Here is a 23,100-nt window from a genome sequence, read left to right as displayed (position 1 = left end):
TCTCACCTCCAGGAACCTGAATAATACATATGAGCAGCCCGACCCGACCACCATTATTAGAACCAGGACCCATCAAACCACCCTGTACTCACCCAGCAGAGTAAGAACCACTCCCCGCAATCTTAACCTGAGAAATGGTTGCACAACATGAACTTTTGCACAAATCTCCCATTGGGGAAGTAGCTAGCTATAACTAGTGTGTGGGCTAAGTAGTCCTTATTTGGACAGAGGACCACTAGCATGTTAAAATAACAAAAAATAAATAAATCCACATTCTGCACATATTGTTACAAGAAAGTAATGGTTATGTTATCAAAAGCTTTGTTCAACCAATTTTTACTGTTTGTTATAATCCCTCTGTAGGCGAGCATTTATATGAGAGCATTAAACCGAGGGCAACACAGACTAACAGGTACGTAATGTTTGTCTGTGAGTTATTTCCAGTGATCGGCTTCAGTTTGAGTAATCATTGATACTGACTGAACACGTATCATGTGTTTTAGTGAGACTCCATTGTCCGAAAGCGCCGAAGTTTCACCCACTGGTGCGACAGATAATGAAGAGACCATAACCCTGTTAAAGAAACAGAAGTCCTAAATCTGCACAGTCATGTGACTTGATGCAAGTTAATGTGGTTGGTTAATTGAAAGCATTCATAGGAATGACTCTATTGAGTGTATTTCTATGGGTCAAATCTGCTCTTTGCACATTGGTATTAAAAATTATAATGCACATGTAAGTGTTACTGTATAACATTATCTGTCTCGTCTCCTGCACGTACAAGTGTTGCCTTGTCATTGCATTTGTATTCCAAACACTCCACTGTGTGTATGCTGGTCATTGTCCCCCACACTGAAATTGGGGAACGGACTGTGGCTCTCTTTCCGTCTGTTAGTACGTTCATATGTTAGTCACAAGCGTTATCTCAGACAGCATTGGCCCGGTTTGACTAAACTTTGGTGAATGATGCATCTTGCCATAGCTTTACAGCATTTAGAAAATTACACTGATTGGCCAGATGGTGGCCCTGTAACGAGATTGAAAATGCAAACTTTGAAAGGTCATGCCCCTCACCCCATTATAACTTAAATCATGAAATTTAGTAGATCGGTTCCTGTCTTCACAAGGAACAAATTTGCCTCTGGACCCATAAGTTCCGCCATGATGGATTTTCCTCCATTTTGAATTGTGTGAAAAACACTTAACCCTACTCTTCTGATACCGAATGACCAATCTGCACGAAACTTGACATGTGGCATTTATGGAAAACGATCTCTCAACGCAATATTTTCCAGACTGGTAGCTAAATCAACATGGTCGCTATTGACCAATAAACATTCACCTGGGTGTGGTCTGGCACATAACTGCATATAAATCAGTCAAAGACATTCGTATTGTAACAGAATTTGATAAACCCTGTCAAGAGTCAACATATGCAAGAACATTCATATTGACCTTGCTGTGGCGCTATAACGGGCATATATCTGTTGATCTGTTTGACTTAGTGATGAAATTTGGCACACATGTTTAGGGATATGAGCTAACCCACACGATATCTCAGACACCACTGGCCCAATTTTGACAAAATTTGGGTGAATGATTAGTCATGCTATAGAGTTCTGAAAATGACAAAATTATACGTTTTGGGCCGGGGGGGCTATAGTAATCAACTGTACATACGTTAGTCATTTGTGGGGGGATGACATGTCATCTGTTTTTGAACTATTTAACTCTGATCCTTTGTAAATTTATAGTCACCACAACGCTTAACAAAGCCATCACCGTTGATCATTGCTACAAGAAAACACAAAAAAAGAACAAGCACTCAATATTTTTTCAATTGGTTTTACTAAAGGTCACACTATGAGAAAATAGGCCTAACCTGTAATTAAATATCCACAATTGTTACCCAGAGGAGGGTCATTCTTTTTCAATTTCAGTCAGGGAGAGGGTTTAGTCTTTTATCCATTTTTATATATTTTTTATTTAGTCCAGGGGAGGGTCATGTAATTTGTAATCGATTTAAATGTCATTGCTCAGTGTTTGAGAATTAGCATCTCGTGTGCCTGATGCTGCACTAAACCCTGACTCTATGCTGGGTGTGCAATATCAAGTGTGCCTAGTGTGGTCTCAATAAAATTATCCATAGCCTATTCTATAGGCCAGGGGTGGGCAAACCTTTTGGCTCGAGGGCCACATTGGGATTTTGAAATTCAACTGAGGGTTGCATTTTTTGGGGGACCAATTGTTTGTTAAAATCAATTTGCAGGTGTCACTACAGACCAGGGTTCGATCCCAGGCTGTGTCACAGCTGGTCGTGACTGGGAGACCCATGAGGCAGCGCACAATTGGCCCAGCATCGTCCAGGTTAGGAGAGGGTTTGGCAGGCCAAGATTTCCTTGTCCCATCGCGCTCTAGCAACTCCTGTGGCGGGCCGGACACATGCACGCTGACACGGTCGTCAGGTGTACGGTGTTTCCTTTGACGCATTGGTGCGGCTGGCTTCCGGGTTAAGAAGCATTGTGTCAAGAAGCAGTGCAGCTTGGCTGGGTCATGTTTCGGAGGATGCACGGCTCTCGACCTTCGCCTCTCCCGAGTACATGCGGGTGTTGCAGCGATGGGACAAGACTGTAACTACCAATTGGACACCCCAAAAAAGGGTTGTCTGTTTTAACAAACCTTTTTTATTTTTGTACTTATGTATTGAATATAGTTTGTGTTGTTTTTTTATAAGCCCTTGGGCTTCCAACCATATTTGCTCACCGTTTTTTATTTATTTGTTTTTAACTGTATTGTTGTTTATCACTTATTTTCTTCGGTGCAAATAAATTCAACCTTAGGTTTTAGGTTGTGTTAAATAACAAATGGCTTTTTCTCTAAGTCATTGATGATCAGATACTAAAGTTGTAACTGGTTCTGTTGGCAAAATGTTTACAGTTGATAGACAACTTTAGCACTGTTCCAAACTTAGACTATACTCTTTAACAATAGCCTTTATAGAAATCTAAATGTCTTTGGTGCTGCAGCATTCGCTCATTCGTTGTCGTACTTTGTTGTGCCATTTAAAAATATTCTGCTCCTCTCCAGTCATGTAAAATGACGTAGAATTGCAAGAAATGCGTTAATAAAAGGCCCACAAAAAAATCGGACTGCAAATAAGATGGTGGATTCATGCAGTGCTTTTATTATAATTATTATATTTTCATCCTGTCACGTTCTGACCTTAGTTCTGTTATTTTATCTTTGTTTTAGTATGGTCAGGGCGTGAGTTGGGTGGGCAGTCTATTTGTTTTTCTATGTTGGTTTTTGAGTTCGGCCAAGTATGGTTCTCTATCAGAGGCAGCTGTCAATTGTTGTCCCTGATTGAGAATCATACTTAGGTTGCCTGGGTTTCACTTTTGGGTTGTGGGTGTTTGTCTTCCGTGTCAGTGTTTGTCGCCACACGGGACTGTTTCGTTAATTTCACGTTTATGTTTTAAAATAAACATTATGGACACTTACCATGTTGCGTTTTGGTCCTCCGATCCTTCTCGCTTCTCGAGGTTCGAGGTTCGTTACACATCCTTACCCTTGTCTGCAAATCCACAATCTTCTAGCTATTTTGGTATGTAATGTTTACAAATCGAAGAGCAGTTTCTAAAACTGCATATCTAAGGCTCGGTTTCATAAAAGCATCGTAGCACGAATATACTCTTCTGTCCATTTAGTGTCAGTGGAATTAGGATGATCTCAGTGCTACGATGCTTTTGGGAAACCCTGGTCTGTCATAGGAGTGAGGGTAAACGTAGGCATGTTCTCTGTTATCCACTTTGTTTTAATTATTATTTTGGGTATAGGGGAGGGTCACTATTTTTTTTCAAGCGTTCAGGGTGGGGACATCCATTTTCATTTCAGAGAGGTCCGATTTTCTCCAGGTATCCCTCATTATCAATAACGTGCAGTCCCTTATCAGGGGTGCTGCCAGCACCTACCGCACCATTCCCGCTGCTACGATTGTATAAGGAAAAATATGATTAAGTGCTGCTGCACATAGGCTATTATCAGCCATCCAGACCGAATTTTGGTGATGATGTAAATCAAGTGTCATAAAGTGTAAATCAAATGTTATGCTGCTCTGGCATTACTGTTTATATTTAAACTAGTTAGCTTGCTACACACACTCCACCAGTGACTGCATTTAAAGCCATGCATGTTTGGATAATGGGCGAGCGCAATCTCCATGAGTGCTGAGAAATTAACCGGTATGTCGGTTGTTTTGGGGGTTTTAAACAACTAATTGACCAAGTTTAAATGATTTGAATTTCATTTTAAGAGGTTTTTTTTCCGTGTGCTCAATGTGCAGTTTATGTAGAGATCAATCAGATCAAGCCTGAACTATGCAATGTCGTAGGTTATTTTAGTTTCCAACAGGCCAATAGGCTACATATTAGCACAGAAAACATGGTAATTAACTATAATGACAATAATCCATTGGTCACCTGCATACTTGTCCGGTCTGTGTGGAGCACTGAGCTATTATAATAAGAACCGTGTGGAGCAGATTGGTGATTGATACATGGCATTCAGTAGTCATAAATGTTTGTTTTATTTACTTTGAAGAACTACTAAAATGTTGATTTGGCAGACTATAGGCAGCAGCTCTATAGAAATGAGATGACTTGGAATGAAATAAAGTGAAGTAATGTGAATACATTGTGGTTAAGTGATAAGCAGTAATGGTCCTTATGTAGCTCAGTTGGTAGAGCATGGCGCTTGTAACGCCAGGGTAGTGGGTTCGATTCCCGGGACCACCCATACGTAGAATGTATGCACACATGACTGTAAGTCGCTTTGGATAAAAGCGTCTGCTAAATGGCATATATTATTATTATTATTATCACTAACATTTTTACTTTTAATTGTTTTATATGTGTTGTTACAACATTCGACCCACATAATGCATAGTGCATTTAATGTATAAAAAATAAACTGAAATCGAAACTGAACCTACCTCCAAAAAAAAACTAATCGCTCAGCACTAATCTCCATACAGGGGGTGGCGAATTTGACGTCATAACGACAACTAGGTGGAAGTGGGTTCAGAACAACAATGACAAACTGTACAAAAATATTAAATTATACCACCACACAAAAGACCACTTGGCAAGTGGGAGGGAAAAGGGGCAGGTGTTCTGGCACAGGTAGACCCATATTGTGCACGCGCCTGCAAATCAGTATTGCCAAATAATCTGTAGTCTGCTTTTGATGCACCAGGTTTCTTTTCAGCACTTCAGCACCTGCGTCTATGGACAGCTCCCCTCCCATGTCTATTTTTGATGAAGGCAAGTAGTGGGATAGAGTGGTCTGTTGAATTGCATTGTAGCTGCAGAACCTATTTCGCCAACCTCGGAGCCCGACAAGGATTGGACATTGGATCATTCTTTTTAAACTCCGATGGATATTGAGATATACAAAAAGAAAACTGAGTGAAAGATGGATCAACCGAAACGCTGAAATTGTTGTAGGTCTACTTTGGAGACGAATACGTAATTATGGTTTTCAATGATCCTTGATGCTGCGGCAACTGAAGATAATACAGATTTATCATTGCATTACGGCTGAGCTGATCAATTGGAATACACAACATTGTATCGGAGAGAAAGTGTGCTTTGTGGCGTATTGTGAGGGAATGCGCGCATTCCAAGTGAGTTGAGCGTTAAACAAGGTAAGAGTGAGCATTGTCCTGTAATATATCGCACTGCATGTTGTCATCATGTGGACAGATGACTAGCATACATAAACGTGCTATAGGATACATTGGAGTAACTTGTATAGCCTACATTATAGTGGCATAAAAATACATATCCTAATTTGCTAAAGGACTATATGGTACGAAACAATCAATATAATAAAATATGCAATAACCCTGCATATCTACGCTTCTTGTCCATTTACTCCATGAAAACAAACAAATGTCCAAAATATAAAGGCAAAACGTTGCAAATATATAGATCTTATACTTTCATTTTTTTACCTTCCATTTTCAAAGGTTAAGTAAAAGGATTTTCGCCCCACTTAAAGTTTAGAATCCCATTGACCCATCCATCAGATTGCTGTTGTTTCCGAATCGACCCTGACGTTTTTACGTGAATACATACACGCCAATATAGCAAAAACAGTGACGCCAGCCGAAATATGTCTTCCGCATTTAACCCAACCCCTCTGAATCAGGTAGGTGCGGGGAGCTGCCTTACAACGTAAACGGCGGCCGGCGAGCAGTTGATGTTGGGGGTTAACTGCCTTGCTGAAGAGTAGAACGGCTCAGGGGTTTCGATGTAGGACTTACATTGCCGCTGCTTTGCAGTGATGCAAAACAATTATTCATGAGTGTACATCGTAAACACTGATTGAAGACCCTAGTAGGCTACTGGTGCATGCTGGGATGATCGATTTACTGCGTGAAACTTGATCCCAATGTCCTTCAGACACCTTTGCGTGCCGGTGCCAGGGATTCTTCAGTGGATGGGAAAACAACCACAGCCACAAATAGATAGAGGGAGTGTGTGTGTGTGTGGGGCATAGGACACACACACACACTTAGTCCACAGTCATCTAAACTGAAAGGGTAAAGGTTGTCTTTGTGCTGCTACTTTAAGTGCAGTGCTGTGTCAATGTTCTCAGCATCAGTACTGGGGCCATCAGGGATCTGAAGGGGCCGAATTGAAACAAGTCATGGTCAGAAGAGGCTGAAAATGACCATTATATCAATTTAATGTGCCTTTCCCTGTGTTATACAAACCAAGAACGAACACCATCTCTGCATATGAGTCATTACACATGACAATGCCCTTTGTAAAATATTTATAAACTCTGTTAATTCCCAGGGTAGGCTGACAAACGAAATGAGCTGACGAGAAATCCATTGCACCAGTCGGCTTTTTCAGCACATTCTGGTGTGACATTTCTCTCTGGCGAAGAGCAGAAGTCTCCCTGTCCCAATGTCCCTGCTGTAGAAACACATTATCTTTCTTCTTTTCTTTAGTATTCACAGGCCAATGTGTTTGGAGAGGGTGTTGACAGCTCTGGAGTGGGGTAAGGTAAAGGCTCTGCAGTCCTCTACATTGACTTTCAAGCCAATAGTCAGCAGGCAGACGACACATGTAGTCTAAACAACACTGGCTTTTCTTGTTTCCAGGTTCAGCGTCATTCCATCTTACTCTAGGTGAACAGTTCATGTGTTTGAGTACTCGTTAATAATGTTTTGACGATTGTTGATTGGTGGTATTTAAATCTACTGCACTTGCTAAGAGAAGATGTATAGTCACTGACATACTGTCTGATCTTTAAAATTTATTTCACCTTTATTTAACCAGGTAGGCAAGTTGAGAACAAGTTCTCATTTACAATTGCGACCTGGCCAAGATAAAGCAAAGCAGTTCGACACATACAACAACACAGAGTTACACATGGAGTAAAACAAACATACGGTCAATAATACAGTAGAAATATAAGTCTATATACGATGTGAGCAAATGAGGTGAGATAAGGGAGGTAAAGGCAACAAAAAAAGGACATGGTGGCGAAGTAAATACAATATAGCAAGTAAAACACTGGAATGGTAGATTTGCAGTGGAAGAATGTGCAAGGTAGAGATAGAAATAATGGGGTGCAAAGGAGCTAAATAAATAAATACAGTAGGGGGAGAGGTAGTTGTTTGGGCTAAATTATAGATGGGCTATGTACAAGTGCAGTAATCTGTGAGCTGCTCTGACAGCTGGTGCTTAAAGCTAGTGAGGGAGATAAGTGTTTCCAGTTTCAGAGATTTTTGTAGTTCGTTCCAGTCATTGGCAGCAGAGAACTGGAAGGAGAGGCGGCCAAAGGAAGAATTGGTTTTGGGGTTGACCAGAGAGATATACCTGCTGGAGCGCGTGCTATAGGTGGGTGTTGCCATGGTGACCAGCGAGCTGAGATACGGGGAGACTTTACCTAGCAGGGTCTTGTAGATGACCTGGAGCCAGTGGATTTGGTGACAAGTATGAAGCTTGGGCCAGCCAACGAGTGTGTACAGGTCGCAGTGTTGGGTAGTATATGGGGCTTTGGTGACAAAACGGATGGCACTGTGATAAACCGCATCCAATTTGCTGAGTAGAGTGTTGGAGGCTATTTTGTAAATGCCATCGCCAAATTCGAGGATCGGTAGGATGGTCAGATTTACAAGGGTATGTTTGGCAGCATGAGTGAAGGATGCTTTGTTGCGAAATAGGAAGCCAATTCTAGATTTAACTTTGGATTGGAGATGTTTGATGTGAGTCTGGAAGGAGAGTTTACAGTCTAACCAGACACCTAGGCATTTGTAGTTGTCCACATATTCTAAGTCAGAACCATCCAGAGTAGTGATGTTGGACGGGCGGGCAGGTGCAGGCAGCGATCGGTTGAAGAGCATGCATTTAGTTTTACTTGTATTTAAGAGCAATTGGAGGCCACGGAAGGAGAGATGTAATGGCATTGAAGCTCGTCTGGAGGGTTGTTAACACGGTGTCCAAAGAAGGGCCAAAAGTGTACAGAATGGTGTCGTCTGCGTAGAGATGGATCAGAGACTCACCAGCAGCAAGAGCGACATCATTGATGTATACAGAGAAGAGAGTCGGTCCAAGAATTGAACCCTGTGGCACCCCCATAGAGACTGCCAGAAGCCAGGACAACAGGCCCTCCAATTTGACACACTGTACTCTATCAGAGAAGTAGTTGGTGAACCAGGCAAGGCAATCATTTGAGAAACCAAGGCTATCGAATCTGCCGATGAGGATGTGGTGATTGACAGAGTCGAAAGCCTTGGCCAGGTCAATGAACGGATCATCTTATCTCATTTGATATTAAGCTGTAAGATCAAATGAATGATGAATACTGATAATTTATCTCATCATAATCCTATTTCCAACCTTATTACCTCTATGTGTGTGATATACAGTACATGAAGTCCTCCTGGATCAGCCTCTCACTTTAGGCTTTAGGCTTGTCATTACACTTTGATATGCAAAGACATCTCGCTCCCCCACTATGATCCATGGTGTTCTGCACATCACTGTGCCATTATGAATCAGTCCACAAACAGTGCACACAATGATGCTTTAGGGTACTGATTGCAGTCCTCTGGGGCTAGGACACAACACAGGCCAGTTATTGTGCTCTGTGTGTGGGCTGATTTGCATTGGCCATAAAGTGGTATAAATACAGATCCATCATGGTCAGAGTCAACGTGGTTATTTACAGGTAGGTAGGCCTCTATTACAACCCAATTGGGGTCACTGAATCGGATCAGGTTGCATCATTGTTTTGCAAATTAATGATTGCAATGCTTCTCACCAACACTACAGCTTATTTGAAACAGCTGGTCCTGTATTTCTTATTGAGCATAGGATTTAATGTATGTTTTTTCAATACAGTGCATTTATCTCAAGTCCAATTCCACACAGAGCCTTCCATTCAAACATACATCCTATGTACATTTCCTCACAAACATCTGTCGTGAAAAGTACAGTAGCATCTATATGGCCATTTTCTTGGTGTTCAGGACTTCAGCTGAATATGTTACACTGGGCAAGAGTTTAGCTGACATGCCAAACCTGTGTCTAGCTAACAGAATAGAGGGATATTTGGGAGGCCAACTAGAGCCATACAAACAACAGCAATGAGTAGGGAAGATGCAGTGCTTGTGCGACTACTGTGCGAGTTATATTGCAGAGGTTTGTTATTAGCAGGGGAGGCTGCCTCATGTCTCATTAGTGACAACAGTGTGTTGAATACCCATACTTCTCCACTGGCCTTCTGTGTATAGTTGAGCAATAACAGGCAGCGTCATATTCTGATTACCAAGATATTACAATATGTTACCCTGCGATTCTGTCAGTGGGATAATTGTTTATCATCTTGATACCATTACCCACCATGCACAAACTGGCTGAATCAACGTTGTTTCAACTTAATTTGTCAACGTATTGTGATGTGGAATCTGCATGGAAAATACATTGGATTTGAAAAAAGTCATCAACTGTTGTTTTGAGGGTGGTATTTCATCCTCAGGATTATGTCATTATGGTAACTGTCACGTTCTGACCTTTATTTTCTGTGTTTTGTGTTTAGTTAGTATGGTCAGGGCGTGAGTTGGGTGGGCAGTCTATGTTTGTTTGTCTAGGTTTTGGGAATTTCTATGTTTCGGCCTAGTATGGTTCTCAATCAGAGGCAGGTGTCATTAGTTGTCTCTGATTGAGAATCATACTTAGGTGGCCTGGGTTTCACTGTGTGTTTGTGGGTGATTGTTTCCTGTCTCTGTGTGTGCACCAGATAGGACTGTTTTGAGTTTCACATTTCTTGTTTTGTTAGTTTTGTTCATGTGTACCTTATAGCATTAAAAAGTACCATGGAAAATTACCACGCCGCGTATTGGTCCTCTGATCCGTTTCGCCTCTCCTCTTCGGAAGAAGAGGAGGAAACTCATTTACAGAATCACCCACCACAATCGGAAAGCGGCGTGGTAAAGGACAGCGACGACAGCAGCAGCAGCAACAACAACAGCGGCCAGCATCAGAGCTGAATCTGGACTACACAACTTGGGAGGAGATAGATAGGTGGGCGGTCGACCCAGGGAGAGTGCCGGAGCCCGCCTGGGATTCGATGGAGCAATGCAAGGAAGGTTACAGGAGAATGAGGTTGGCTGGGGAAAATCGCAGCCCCAAAGCAGAGCTGGAGGCAGCGAAAGCTGATCGGCGGCAATATGAGGAGCCAGCACGGCAGTGCGACAGGTACGAGAGGCAGCCCCAAATTTTTTTTTTGGGGGGGGCACACGAGGTGTGGTACTAAGCCAGGTAGCAGACCTGAGCTCACTCCTCGTGCTTATTATGAGCAGCGCATTACTGGTCAGGCACCGTGTTATGCGGTTGAGCGCACGGTGTCGCCAGTGCGTGTCCATAGCCCGGTGCGCTATAGGGCAGCCCCGAGAGTGCCATGCGAGTGTGGGCATTGAGCCAGGGCGTATGGTGCCTGCTCAGCGGGTCTGGTCGCCGGTGACCGCAGTCTTGGTCCAGGTTATCCTGCGGGCTCTGCGTGCTGTGTCTCCGGGCGCTGGGAGGGTGCAGTGCGTCCTCTGCCTGCGCTCCGCTCGTACCGGGCAACTGTGGGAGTGGAGCCTAGGGGAGAGGTGCGTGTAGTAAGCACTAGATCTCCCGTGCTTACCCACAGCCGGTTCAACCTGTGCCTGCACTCTTGAGGGTCCGGGCTCGAGTAGTTGTCCAGCCTGGGGAAGTGGTGCCAAGGTTGCGCACCAGAGCTCCAGTGCTCCCCACAGCCCGGTCTTTCAGGCTCCTCCTAACACCAAGCCTCCTGAAAGTCTCCCCAGCCTGGTAGTTCCTGTGGCAGCCCCACGCACCAGGCTGTCTCTCATTCTCCTCCCTGCAGGTGCTCCCGCCTGTCCGGCGCCGCTGCCGGAGCGTTCCGCCTGTCCGGCGCCGCTGCCGGAGCCTCCCGCCTGTCCGGCGCCACTGCCGGAGCCTCCCGCCTGTCCGGCGCCGCTGCCGGAGCCTCCCGCCTGTCCGGGCCTCCCGCCTGTCCGGCGCCGCTGCCGGAGCCTCCCGCCTGTCCGGCGCCACTGCCGGAGCCTCCCGCCTGTCCGGCGCCGCTGCCGGAGCCTCCCGCCTGTCCGGCGCCGCTGCTGGAGCGTCCCGCCTGTCCGGCGCCGCTGCCTCCTGTAGCAGCTCCACGCACCAGGCTGTCTCTCTGTCTCCTCTCTGCAGGTGCTCCCGCCTGTCCGGCGCCGCTGCCGGATCGGAGCCTCCCGCCTGTCCGGCGCCGCTGCCGGAGCCTCCCGCCTGTCCGGCGCCGCTGCCGGAGCCTCCCGCCTGTCCGGATAGCCTCCCGCCTGTCCGGCGCCGCTATTACCGGAGCCTCTCGCCTGTCCGGCGCCGCTACCGGAAGTCCTCCCGCCTGTCCGGCGCTGCTGCGGGCCTCCCGCCTGTCCGGCGCTGCTGCAAAGCGTCCCGCCTGTCCGGCGCCGCTGCGGAGCGTCCCGCCTGTCTGGCGCCGCTGCGGAAGCGTCCCGCCTGTCCGGCGCCGCTGCTTTAGCGTCCCTCCTGTCCGGCGCCGCTGCCGGAGCCTCCCGCCTGTCCGGCGCCGCTGCGGGCGTCCCGCCTGTCCGGCGCGCTGCCGGAGCCTCTCAGCCCAGAGGCGCCAGAGCCCCTCAGCCCAGGCGCCAGAGCCCCTCAGCCCAGAGGCGCCAGAGCCCCTCAGCCCAGAGGCGCCAGAGCCCCTCAGCCCAGAGGCGCCAGAGCCCCTGTCCCTCTGTCCAGAGCCCCTGTCCCTCTGTCCAGAGCCCCTGTCCCTCTGTCCAGAGCCCCTGCCCCTCTGTCCCGAGCTGCCCCTCTGTCCAGTGGGGTCATTGAGAGGGGTTGCCATGGTGAGAAAGCCACGGAGGCGGAAAATAAGGCGGACAAAGACAAGGGTGAAGTGGGGTCCGCGTCCGCGCCAGAACCGCCACCGCGGACAGACGCCCACCCAGACCCTCCCCAGGTCAAGGTTTTGCGGCCGGAGTCCGCACCTTTGGGGTACTGTCACGTTCTGACCTTTATTTTCTGTGTTTTGTGTTTAGTTAGTATGGTCAGGGCGTGAGTTGGGTGGGCAGTCTATGTTTGTTTGTCTAGGTTTTGGGAATTTCTATGTTTTCGGCCTAGTATGGTTCTCAATCAGAGGCAGGTGTCATTAGTTGTCTCTGATTGAGAATCATACTTAGGTGGCCTGGGTTTCACTGTGTGTTTGTGGGTGATTGTTTCCTGTCTCTGTGTGTGCACCAGATAGGACTGTTTTGAGTTTCACATTTCTTGTTTTGTTAGTTTTGTTCATGTGTACCTTATAGCATTAAAAAGTACCATGGAAAATTACCACGCAACGTATTGGTCCTCTGATCCGTTTCGCCTCTCCTCTTCGGAAGAAGAGGAGGAAACTCATTACAGTAACCAAATGTAAACATAGACAACACTTGTTTTACTTGTGTAAAATATGTTGAATTTGTACCTTTAAAACAACGTCAGATCTTCAAAGTTAAAAAATCCACTGTCAGAAAACAACAATAGGCTGGGCCGCACCTCCTACTGGAGAATCTACCCTTTGGTCTCCCATCCAGGGTTTTAAGTTTTTAACTAATCCCAGCCCTGCTTAGCTATGATTTTGTTCACTGACTATTACTAATGTGCGATCATGAGAATTATTGTGGGGAGATCTCCACTTAAAACTAAATAGATTCACTGTTGCAATCAAAGTCATTCCACAGGGTAGGTTTAACAGAGCAAATGAAATGTGACCATACTTTATCAATCTGTCACGCCTTGGTCATAGTGTTTTGTGTTTTCGTTATATTATTTGTTCAGACCAGGGTGTGACATGGGTTTTTTGTGTTGTCGTATTGTTTTTTTGGGGGGGAAGTGGAGTGGAGAGTAATGAGGGAGTTGCTAGCTTGGTGCTTTAGGTACAAGATTCGTCCGACGGAGCGTGTCAGGGATTTGATGGCACCTGGGTCAGCGCTCCATACTCGTCCTGAGGTGCGTGATAGTCGGCTGGTGAAGTTGGTGCCAGCCTCACGCACCAGGCCTCCTGTGCACATCCCTAGCCTTGCACGTCCTGTGCCAACACTGCTCTCAACATCTCCAGTACGCCTTCACGGTCTAGCCCATCCTGTGCCACCTCCACACACCAGCCCTCCGGTGGCAGCTCCCCGCACCAGGCTTCCTGTGCGTGTCCTCGGCCCAGTACCACCAGTGCCAGCACCACGCATCAGGCCTACAGTGCGCCTCGACTCTCCTGCGCTGCCGGAGCCTCCCGCCTGTTCGGAGCAGCCTGAGCTGCCAGTCTGCATGAAGCAGCCAGAACTGTCAGTCTGCATGAAGCAGCCAGAGCTGTCAGTCTACATGAAGCAGCCAGAACTGTCAGTCTGCATGAAGCAGCCAGAGCTGTCAGTCTACATGAAGCAGCCAGAGCTGTCAGTCTGCAAGGAGCTGCCAGCCTGCATGGAGCAGCCAGAGCTGTCAGTCTGCAAGGAGCTGTTAGTCTGCATGGAGTAGCCAGAGCTGTCAGTCTGCATGAAGCAGCCAGAACTGTCAGTCTGCATGAAGCAGCCAGAGCTGTCAGTCTACATGAAGCAGCCAGAGCTGTCAGTCTGCAAGGAGCTGCCAGCCTGCATGGAGCAGTCAGAGCTGTCAGTCTACATGAAGAAGCCAGAGCTGACAGTCTGCAAGGAGCTGCCAGTCTGCAAGGAGCTGCCAGTCTGTAAGGAGCTGTCAGCCTGCATGGAGCAGCCAGAGCTGTCAGTCTACATGAAGCAGCCAGAGCTGCCAGTCTGCATGGAGCTGCCAGTCTGCAAGGAGCTGCCAGTCTGCAAGGAGCTGTCAGCCTGCATGGAGCAGCCAGAGCTGTCAGTCTGCAAGGAGCTGCCAGTCTGCAAGGTGCTGCCAGCCTGCATGGAGCAGCCAGAGCTGCCAGTCTGCATGAAGCAGCCAGAGCTGCCAGTCTGCAAAGAGCTGTCAGTCTACAAGATTCTTCCAGATCTGCCAGTCAACCAGTCTCTTCCAGATCTGCCAGTCAACCAGAATCTTCCAGATCCGCCAGCCAGCCAGGATCTACCGGAGCCTACTACCTGCCTGAGCTTCATTTCAGTACTGGGCTTCCTCTCAGTACTGGGCTTCCTCTCAGTACTGGGCTTCCTCTCAGTACTGAGCTTCCCCTCAGTCCCGAGCTGCCCCTCAGTCCCGAGCTGCCCCTCAGTCCCGAGCTGCCCCTCAGTCATGAGCTGCCCCTCAGTTCAGTGGGGTTCTGGGTGAGGACTATTAGGCCAAGGTCGGCGGCGAGGGTGGATTATCCCAGGACGCGAATGGGAGGAACTATGACATTAATGGAGTGGGGTCCACGTCCCGAGCCGGAGCCGCCACCATGGACGGACGCCCACCCGGACCATCCCTATGGTTGTGAGGTGCGTCCGGGAGTCCGCACCTTAGGGGGGGTTCTGTCACGCCTTGGTCATAGTGTTTTGTGTTTTCGTTATATTATTTGTTCAGGCCAGGGTGTGACATGGGTTTTTTGTGTTGTCGTATTGGGGTTTTTGTAGGCATTGGGATTGTGGTTGATTAGGGGTGTGTGTAGTATAGGCTTGGCTGCCTGAGGCGGTTCTCAATCAGAGTCAGGTGATTTTCGTTGTCTCTGATTGGGAACCATATTTAGGTAGCCTGGGTTTCACTGTGTATTTCGTGGGTGATTGTTCCTGTCTCTGTGTAGTGTTCACCAGATAGGCTGTATTAGGTTTTCACGTTCCGTTTTGTTGTTTTGTATAAGTTATTTCATGTATCGCGATTGTTTTCATTAAAGACATGAGTAACCACCACTCTGCATTTCGGTCCGACTCTCTTTCGACAAACGAAGAACGCCGTTACACAATCATATAACATCAATGATGCTATTTAGGCCTGTAGCATTTGAAAAGTTAACAGCTATTGTTTAAATTAAACCCAGAATTCAACAATTCAACAATACAAACTTAATTTAAAATGCATTTAAAGTATGATTTGATTTAGTCTTATTCTTTAACTTTTATTTTTTATTGAGATAAAGACGTGAATCCAACATATCAATTATTAATTTTTAGACAAACTGGAATTAAAGCCAGACTAAGTCAGTGGCACAGATGGAGCTATCCATGCAGAATATAGATCTCCTTCAAATGTTGGTATTTTGTTGCATTTACAATCAAAAACAATTCAATATCACCTTTGAAATTGTCCACAAGTTAACAAATGATATGTTGGATTCATGTCTCTAACTCAACCAAAAATATAAATTAAAGAATAGGATTAAGACAGTGACTTAGATCTAACTATCCAAGCAGTATATACTGTCACACCCTGATCTGTTTCACCTGTCTTTGTGATTGTCTCCACCCCCTCCAGGTGTGGAGACTGTGTTCTCTGTTTGTCCGTTGCCAGTTCATCGTCTTTGTTCGAGTCAACCAGCGGTTTGTGTCTCAGCGCCTGCTTTTTCTAGTCTCTCTTTTCTTGCCCTCCCGGTTTTGACTCTTGCCTGTCCTGACTCTGAGCCTGCCTGCCTAACCACCCTGCCTTACCCTGAGCCTGCCTGCCGTCTGGTACCGTTGCCTGACCTCTGGTTTTCTGACCCATACCCGTCTTGCCTGCCCCTGTTGGAACATTAAACTATTGTTTATTTGACGTGGTCTGCATCTGGGTCTTCCCTTCATACTTGATATATACAGTACATCTCCTTTAAATGTTGGTGTTTGGTTGCATTGTCAACCAAACTGAATTTAATATCACTTTTGTAATACAGTAAAATAGCCTTAGCCTAAAGTTATCTTCCAAACTAATGTAACATTCCACCTTAAAATTAGTAATACGTCCATTCGCACGTTGATGTTACTGTAACTATACATTTCTTCTTATGTAATCACATAAAGCATGCATGTTCAAGATAGTATGCGTAGGATGTTGCAGGTCTTTGGAGATCGTCACAATCTGCACAGAATCTCAAATGGCATTAATGTAATCTCAACTGCAATACAGGTTTGATTCTGCTATTAGATTAATTAAACACAGTGATAACACATTTAACAAAATATCTGACACTGTATTCCCATTTGAACTTTGCTGTGCTTTAAGATGGTTAAAAGTGCAGTGATCGACATTTGGGTGACAATTAAACCAAAAATCAGACATTGTTTTTCCATTGGCATTTGGTTGTGCTTTTAGAAGTTTGAAAGCATAGTGATAACACACTGGCAATTCAACTAACTTTTGACTTTCTTTTTGACAGTGGTGGAAAGTACCCAGTTGTCATACTTGATTAAAAGTATTATACCTTTATATAAAGTTACTCAAGTAAAAGTGAAAGTCACCCAGTAAAATACTACTTGAGTAAAAGTCTAAAAGTATTTGGTATGCCTTTGTGTTTAGTGAGTCCACCAAACCAGAGGCAGTAGGGATGACCATGTGTTCTCTTGATAAGTATATGAATTTCACAATTTTCCTGTCTTGCTAAGCATTCAAAATGTAATGAGTTCTTTGGGTTGCCAGGGAAAATGTATGGAGTAAAAAGTACAATATTTTGTAAAAGTTGTCAAAAATATAAATAGTAAAGTACAGATACCCCAAAAAACTACTTAAGTAGTACTTTAAAATATTTTTACTGAGGAACTTTACACCACTGCTTTTTGAGTGGGTGAATATACGTTGTAATCTAATTGATGTCTCAATGTCTCAACCAAATATTATCCACGTTGAAATTATGTGGTGTACCCAGTGGGTACGCTTCTCTCTGAGTTGGTTGGTGGACTGTGGTCTTTACATTAATAATCACGTATACTATCAAGAGCAACGTAGAATATCTGACGACGCATAAAAACTTTGATGTGTATATGATAATAATGTATGTAATCACGATAATGACATACATGTTTTACTTTGTCATTCATATAAACCTTGTCTTTTCCAACCCAGGATGTCTGGCAACCTGTCCCTCCTGAGGCCTCCCTTAGTGGGTGCCACCGGATCAATGCAACCCACCCTCTCAAACATGTCCCAGTTTCCACCTCTGGTTGACTGGGAGGTGCCCACCTTCACCCGAGCTGCCCAATTCCGTGTCGGCGCCACCTTAATCCTCTTCCTATTTGCTGCCTGCAGCAACCTTGCGTTATTGATCAGTGTGTGCCGGGGGCGTGGCCGGCGCCTGGCTTCTCACTTGCGACCCCTCATCATGAGCCTGGCCGCCGCCGACCTAATGATGACCTTTGTGGTGATGCCACTGGATGCCATTTGGAACATCACGGTGCAGTGGTATGGCGGGGACGCCATGTGTAAGATGCTATGCTTCCTCAAGCTGTTTGCCATGCACTCGTCAGCCTTCATCCTGGTGGTGGTCAGTCTGGACAGGCACCACGCCATCCTGCACCCGCTGGACTCACTCAACTCCCACCACCGGAACAAGAGGATGCTGGGTCTGGCCTGGGGCCTCAGCGTGCTTCTGGCCTTACCACAGGTGAGTTAAAACCCTGGTAGCCTTGTTTACTATAACTAGTGTGGCACTCCAAGAAATTCAAGGTAAATTCCTTCAAATTAAAGTAATTTAGTTAATTCCAGGTATGTTGTTGAGATGACGTGTTCATGCCAAGTGCAGCTCATTGCTGTGGGTTAGTCAAGGCACTTAGAAGTGTGTATTTACACTTTAGTAATTTAGCAGATGCTTTTATCCAAAGGTACTTAGAGTAAGTGCATTCATCTTAAGATAGCTAGGTGGGGGCCTCCCAAGTGGTGCAGTGGTCTAAGGCACTGCATCACCGTGTTGCGGCATGACTACAGCCTGGGGTTTGATCACCGGCCATGACTGGGAGTCCCATAGGGCATCGTCCGGGTTAGGGGAGGGTTTGACCGGGGGGGGGGGTTTACTTTGCTCATCGCGCTCTAGTGACTCCTTGTGGCGGACCGGGTGCCTGCAGGCTGACCTCGGTCGTCAGTTGAACAGTGTTCCCTCTGACATATTGGAGCAGTTGGCTTCCGAGTTGAGCAGGCAGATGTTAAGAAGCACGGTTTGGCGGGTAATGTTTCGGAGGACGCGTGACTCTACTTTCGCCTCTCCCGAGCCCGGCAGCGATGAGACATGATCTTAATCACAAGGTTGAGGAGAAAAAGGGGGTAAAAATGACATTAATAAATAAATAGATATCTAGGTGAAATAACCACATATCACAGTTGTCGTAAGTACATTTTGCCTCAATACAGAAGTTTGTTAAGATATTCTTTGAAGAGGTAGGGTTTGTTGTTTTTGGAAGATGGGCAGAGACTCTGCTGTCCTAGCTTCAGGGGGAATCTTGTTCCACAATTGGGGTGCCAGGACAGAGAGGAGCTTTGACTGGGCTGAGCGGGAGTGTACACATAATCAATCAGTTTGCACAGATGTTTCAAGTGCCAGTTTAACACTCTCGACCCAGTGGCTGATGCACTGTGGTGAATGATGACAGGTGAAAGGATGGCTGAGGTCACCATTTGTGACAGATACTGAATTAATCTGGTCAAGGTCAAGCGTACATCTAATACACACACACATACACACACAGTGACAAACGAGGTGGCATTACCTACGATTCTGTTCCTGCATGGTGTGCTGTACTCAACTTTCATCTCATCCAGAAATTGAAACCGCTTCGCCTACTGTGCACACATACTGATGGACCTAGATGGGGATTTAATGAATATAGGCTGAGGATCTCCCTGGCTCTTTGGCAATGTGTTCCTTGAATCAAAAACACAGTCCTGTCCACCGTGTCATTGAAAAATGCTTTCCTGAAAACCCCTTGACAAAAGCAGTGCATTAAGGATTATGTGAAAGTGATAGTTAATGGTCTGGTCTGTAAGGACAGCCGGTGTAGAGGGAAATGTGGATGGATGCATTCATGGATTCACTTTGACAGGGAAATTAAATATTTCCTCTGAACTTGACAGAGTGGTTTATGTCTTGTAATATATTATTATTATAAAAAAGAAACTGCCCCACAGTGTGATCTTGAATTTGGTTTTGGCTACAACCAATTCAAGCTCACAATGCGGGGCATCTTTTTTTCCCCTGTAGAAAATATATTACAAGTCATCTGATTTAGAATGTAGCCTAAGGAAATAGAAAATGTACAGTTATTAACTTACCGTAGTTTGGATTGTTCTTGGGTATATTCTTGCACAGTATGTAAAATGGTTTCAAAGAGTAATGGCATACTACTGCACCACAACTTCAAAGTAGTCCAGGCTTCTCTACATTGTTTGGATGGCTTACTTCAAGCTGCAGGAGAGTGACTGTTTGCTTGAAGGGGGTAGAGTGTCAGGGTGTGGAACGGGAGATTCAAAGGGGGAGAAACAGCATGCGTCCCTCATGAGGATATATTTATGTATCTGAGTAGACAAATAAGCCTAATTTGCTGCCAGAGTGGCTCCGGGGCTGCTGGGAGTTTTATCAGTGCACCTGCTGGTAGGCGAGTGATTCACCACAGTGCATGAGCATCTTGAACGTCTTGCCTCAGGCTCTTCCCCTGTAATTTAATTCTCAGGGCTGCAGAGTGCAGAGGGGCATAACAGGATTTACGTATCAGTGCCACACCGTCTGAGATCCCACGTAATCACCGCCCCTATGCAGCAGAGGGGCACAACAGGATTTACGTATCAGTGCCACACCGTCTGAGATCCCACGTAATCACCGCCCCTATGCAGCACTGGGGCACGGAAAAGGGGGTAGATAGACAGATAGGGGGACATGCCTTCTGGAGTCTTCCTGGAAATGAGGAGGCATTTCAGCGAGAAATCTTTAAATTCCTGGCATGCTGATATTAGTTAGTTAATTGTGCCCCCCAGAGTGTGAAATGTGATTATATTCCTGAGAATTAGGAATGTGCAACATCAGCAGAGGGAGGAGGGAGATGTAAAAGCAAGTATTTAAACACTGAAAACAATCTAACATTTTATTAATACATTGGGGATTGGAAAACAAGTAAAATTGCATTGTTGCAAAAGGCTAACAACTCAGATTGGATACAACTGAAAGTATAAAATCATAAATCAATTCAGTATTTATATATGTCTGTCATGGTGATTTATGTCCTCAAATCATTTTGAAAGCCAATGCAGAATATGGATCCACCTTGAAAGCTATTGTGATGCTACTGACCACTGCATTCATTAATCAGAAAATACTGCAGACATGACTCAGCCACTGCATTTTTTCATTAAACCACCCATTTCTGGCCAGTGTGCCAGCACAAAATAGCAGCCAAGACCTCAACTGAGTTTTATACTTTGAAGGTAGATTAAATGATCCTCAACACAACCTAAAGTAGTACTGTAGTAGCCCAGTGTATGCCTGTGTGAAAGGTACTTCTGTATTTACAGTAGGTGGATTGTCATACATCTTAGATGTTGTTGTTACTCAGTGACTTCCTGTTCCCCAGCTGTTCATCTTCCGGGCCATCAAGGCAGAGGGCGTAGACTTCACCCAGTGTGTGACCCATGGCAGCTTCAAAGAGCGATGGCAGGAGACGGTCTACAACATGTTCTACTTCGTCACTCTCTACGTGTTCCCCCTGCTGGTCATGAGCTTCTGCTACACACACATCCTCATTGAGATCAATCAGCAACTCCACAGGAACAAAGGTACAAGCTAGCTATTCCAATCTGGCAACCAAAATACTTGCATGTCCAAAATGGCAACCTCAGTAGGCCTATATGCTGTTCCAACATGATATTATACATTGACAATGTTTAGGCGAGATATGATAGATACATTAGCTTTAGGAAGCTACTAACCAGTGCCATACATTTCCAGCTGGCGAGTCCTGCCTGAGACGCAGTGGCACAGACATGATCCCCAAAGCACGAATGAAGACTCTAAAGATGACCATCATCATTGTGATGTCCTTCGTGGTCTGCTGGACGCCCTACTACCTCCTGGGTATCTGGTACTGGTTCCAGCCGGAGATGCTGCAGGTCACGCCTGAATACATCCACCATGCCTTGTTTGTCTTCGGCAACCTGAACACATGTTTTGACCCGGTCATCTATGGCTTCTACACGCCCTCGTTCCGGGCCGACCTGGCCATGTGCTGGTGCTATAGAAGAAGGGACATTAATATGTCGCCCAGGTCTCTGGACCGCCTGTCCACCCACCAGGGCCCCCACAGTAGAGAGCAGGACTCTGACGCCCCCGGTGTGGAACAGACCAAAGAGACTGGAGGTGACGTTAGATGACTGGCGCTGACAGTAAGTACATCTGTAAGGTTGGAGAGCTGAGGGAGAGCAGACCTGGAAATGAGCGCTACTAAGGAGTATGTAGACCGATCTACTTATTCTGTGAGGTGAAGACAGTGACAGGCTAAACAGCACCACCAAAAATGTCTCCCCTCTGATTGTACGCCCATCTTTGACATTTTGAGGACATTGTTGAAGCATGGGAGGAGGCACTTGAGTTAGGGGTCAAGCCCAACCTGAGATGAAAGGGGATAGATGGATAAAGAGACAAAACTATATTGGAAGTCAAGGGTTGAAGGGTTCAAATCCTTCAGGATTACTTTACCCAGAAAATACATGTTTTCTGGGCCTAATCTACAGCATTGGAGCCACTCTGATCTTGTGAACTTACATGAATGGTTTGTTGTTTCCAAGAGGTCCAGAGGGAGGCAGAACAGAACCCACTGGGCTGCAACACGTTCCTGCCAACGTTGGATATCCAGTTATACAGCAACAGTTAAGCACATGCCATTCTATTTCAATTACTATCACATGGAAAGGCAAACTCATTTTAATGGCCGTTCCACAACTTTCTACGAACCATTAAAACCCTTGGCTGTCCCCTGATATATATATATATATATATATATATATATCTATATATATATATATTCACCATGCTGCTTACAGTATGTCACACTGCTCGCTGTCTGCCTACAGGTTGCTTTTCCATGCAACACTGTGTCTTTACAATGCCAGGCTGCATGAGATGATCTCCATAACCACACATCACTATACAGAACTGTCAAATTACAAACAAATTTACAAATGCATTTGATGGTACAATAAAATGGTTGGCCGTTTCACTCGGAGGACAAACAGTCCAGAGAACTGTCACATTCAGTGCATGTCATGGAGAACAACATAATTTGTACTGTATTTACTATTCATGCATTCACTTCAGCCATCCAGGCTTGAAAACCAAAGCACAACGACAGTATAATATAACACATTGAGTATACAAAACATTAGGAACACCTTCCTAATATTGAGTTGTACCCCGTTTTGTCCTCAGAACAGCCTCAGTTTGTCGGGGCATGAACTCTACAAGGTTTCAAAGCGTTCCACAGGGATGCTGGCCAATGTTGACTCCAATGCTTCCCACAGTTGTGCTATGTTGGCTGGTAGAGGATCTCTACTCTGAATAGATAATTCCATCTCATCCCACAGATGCTCAATTGGATTGAAATCTGGTGGCTGTGCAAGACAATTCAGCTACTGCAGTGTCTGTCATGTTTGTGGAACCATTCCTGGACAATCC

The 23,100-nt window shown here is 45.6% G+C and overlaps 1 protein-coding gene and 1 long non-coding RNA gene across 3 annotated transcripts; both read left to right on the top strand.

Moving 5' to 3' along the window:
* The first annotated feature begins 9 nt into the window (after positions 1-9).
* Positions 10-3,517, top strand: LOC118364137 (uncharacterized). 2 transcript variants are annotated; one of them, XR_008087843.1, is made up of 3 exons: positions 10-100; positions 364-412; positions 2,270-3,517. It is a non-coding gene; the product is annotated as an uncharacterized LOC118364137 (long non-coding RNA). The 2 variants fall into 2 exon arrangements; XR_004821518.1 differs by lacking the exon at positions 2,270-3,517 and adding an exon at positions 504-2,191.
* A 1,698-nt stretch (positions 3,518-5,215) lies between these two features.
* On the top strand, positions 5,216-22,359 carry LOC118364136 (gonadotropin-releasing hormone II receptor-like). Its single transcript, XM_035745363.2, has 4 exons — positions 5,216-5,704; positions 17,517-18,054; positions 21,005-21,206; positions 21,379-22,359. Exons 2-4 carry the CDS (start codon positions 17,518-17,520, stop codon positions 21,798-21,800), a joined length of 1,161 nt encoding a protein of 386 aa, XP_035601256.1. The 5' UTR covers positions 5,216-5,704; position 17,517; the 3' UTR covers positions 21,801-22,359.
* Positions 22,360-23,100: the final 741 nt, after the last annotated feature.

This window comes from Oncorhynchus keta, chromosome 31 (assembly GCF_023373465.1).
Source record: "Oncorhynchus keta strain PuntledgeMale-10-30-2019 chromosome 31, Oket_V2, whole genome shotgun sequence".
In the NCBI taxonomy this organism is placed as follows: Eukaryota; Metazoa; Chordata; class Actinopteri; order Salmoniformes; family Salmonidae; genus Oncorhynchus; species Oncorhynchus keta.
Note: the sequence above shows the minus strand (reverse complement) of the source record. Positions and strands in the feature narration are given on the sequence as shown.

What these genes read in the sequence shown, in the direction of transcription:
- LOC118364136 (XM_035745363.2), top strand. Translation starts at nt 17,518, where the DNA reads ATGTCTGGCAACCTGTCCCTCCTGAGGCCTCCCTTAGTGGGTGCCACC. An exon ending in TGCTTCTGGCCTTACCACAG is followed by an intron (nt 18,055 to 21,004) that starts GTGAGTTAAAAC and finishes CCTGTTCCCCAG; the next exon opens with CTGTTCATCTTCCGGGCCAT. An exon ending in GCAACTCCACAGGAACAAAG is followed by an intron (nt 21,207 to 21,378) that starts GTACAAGCTAGC and finishes ATACATTTCCAG; the next exon opens with CTGGCGAGTCCTGCCTGAGA.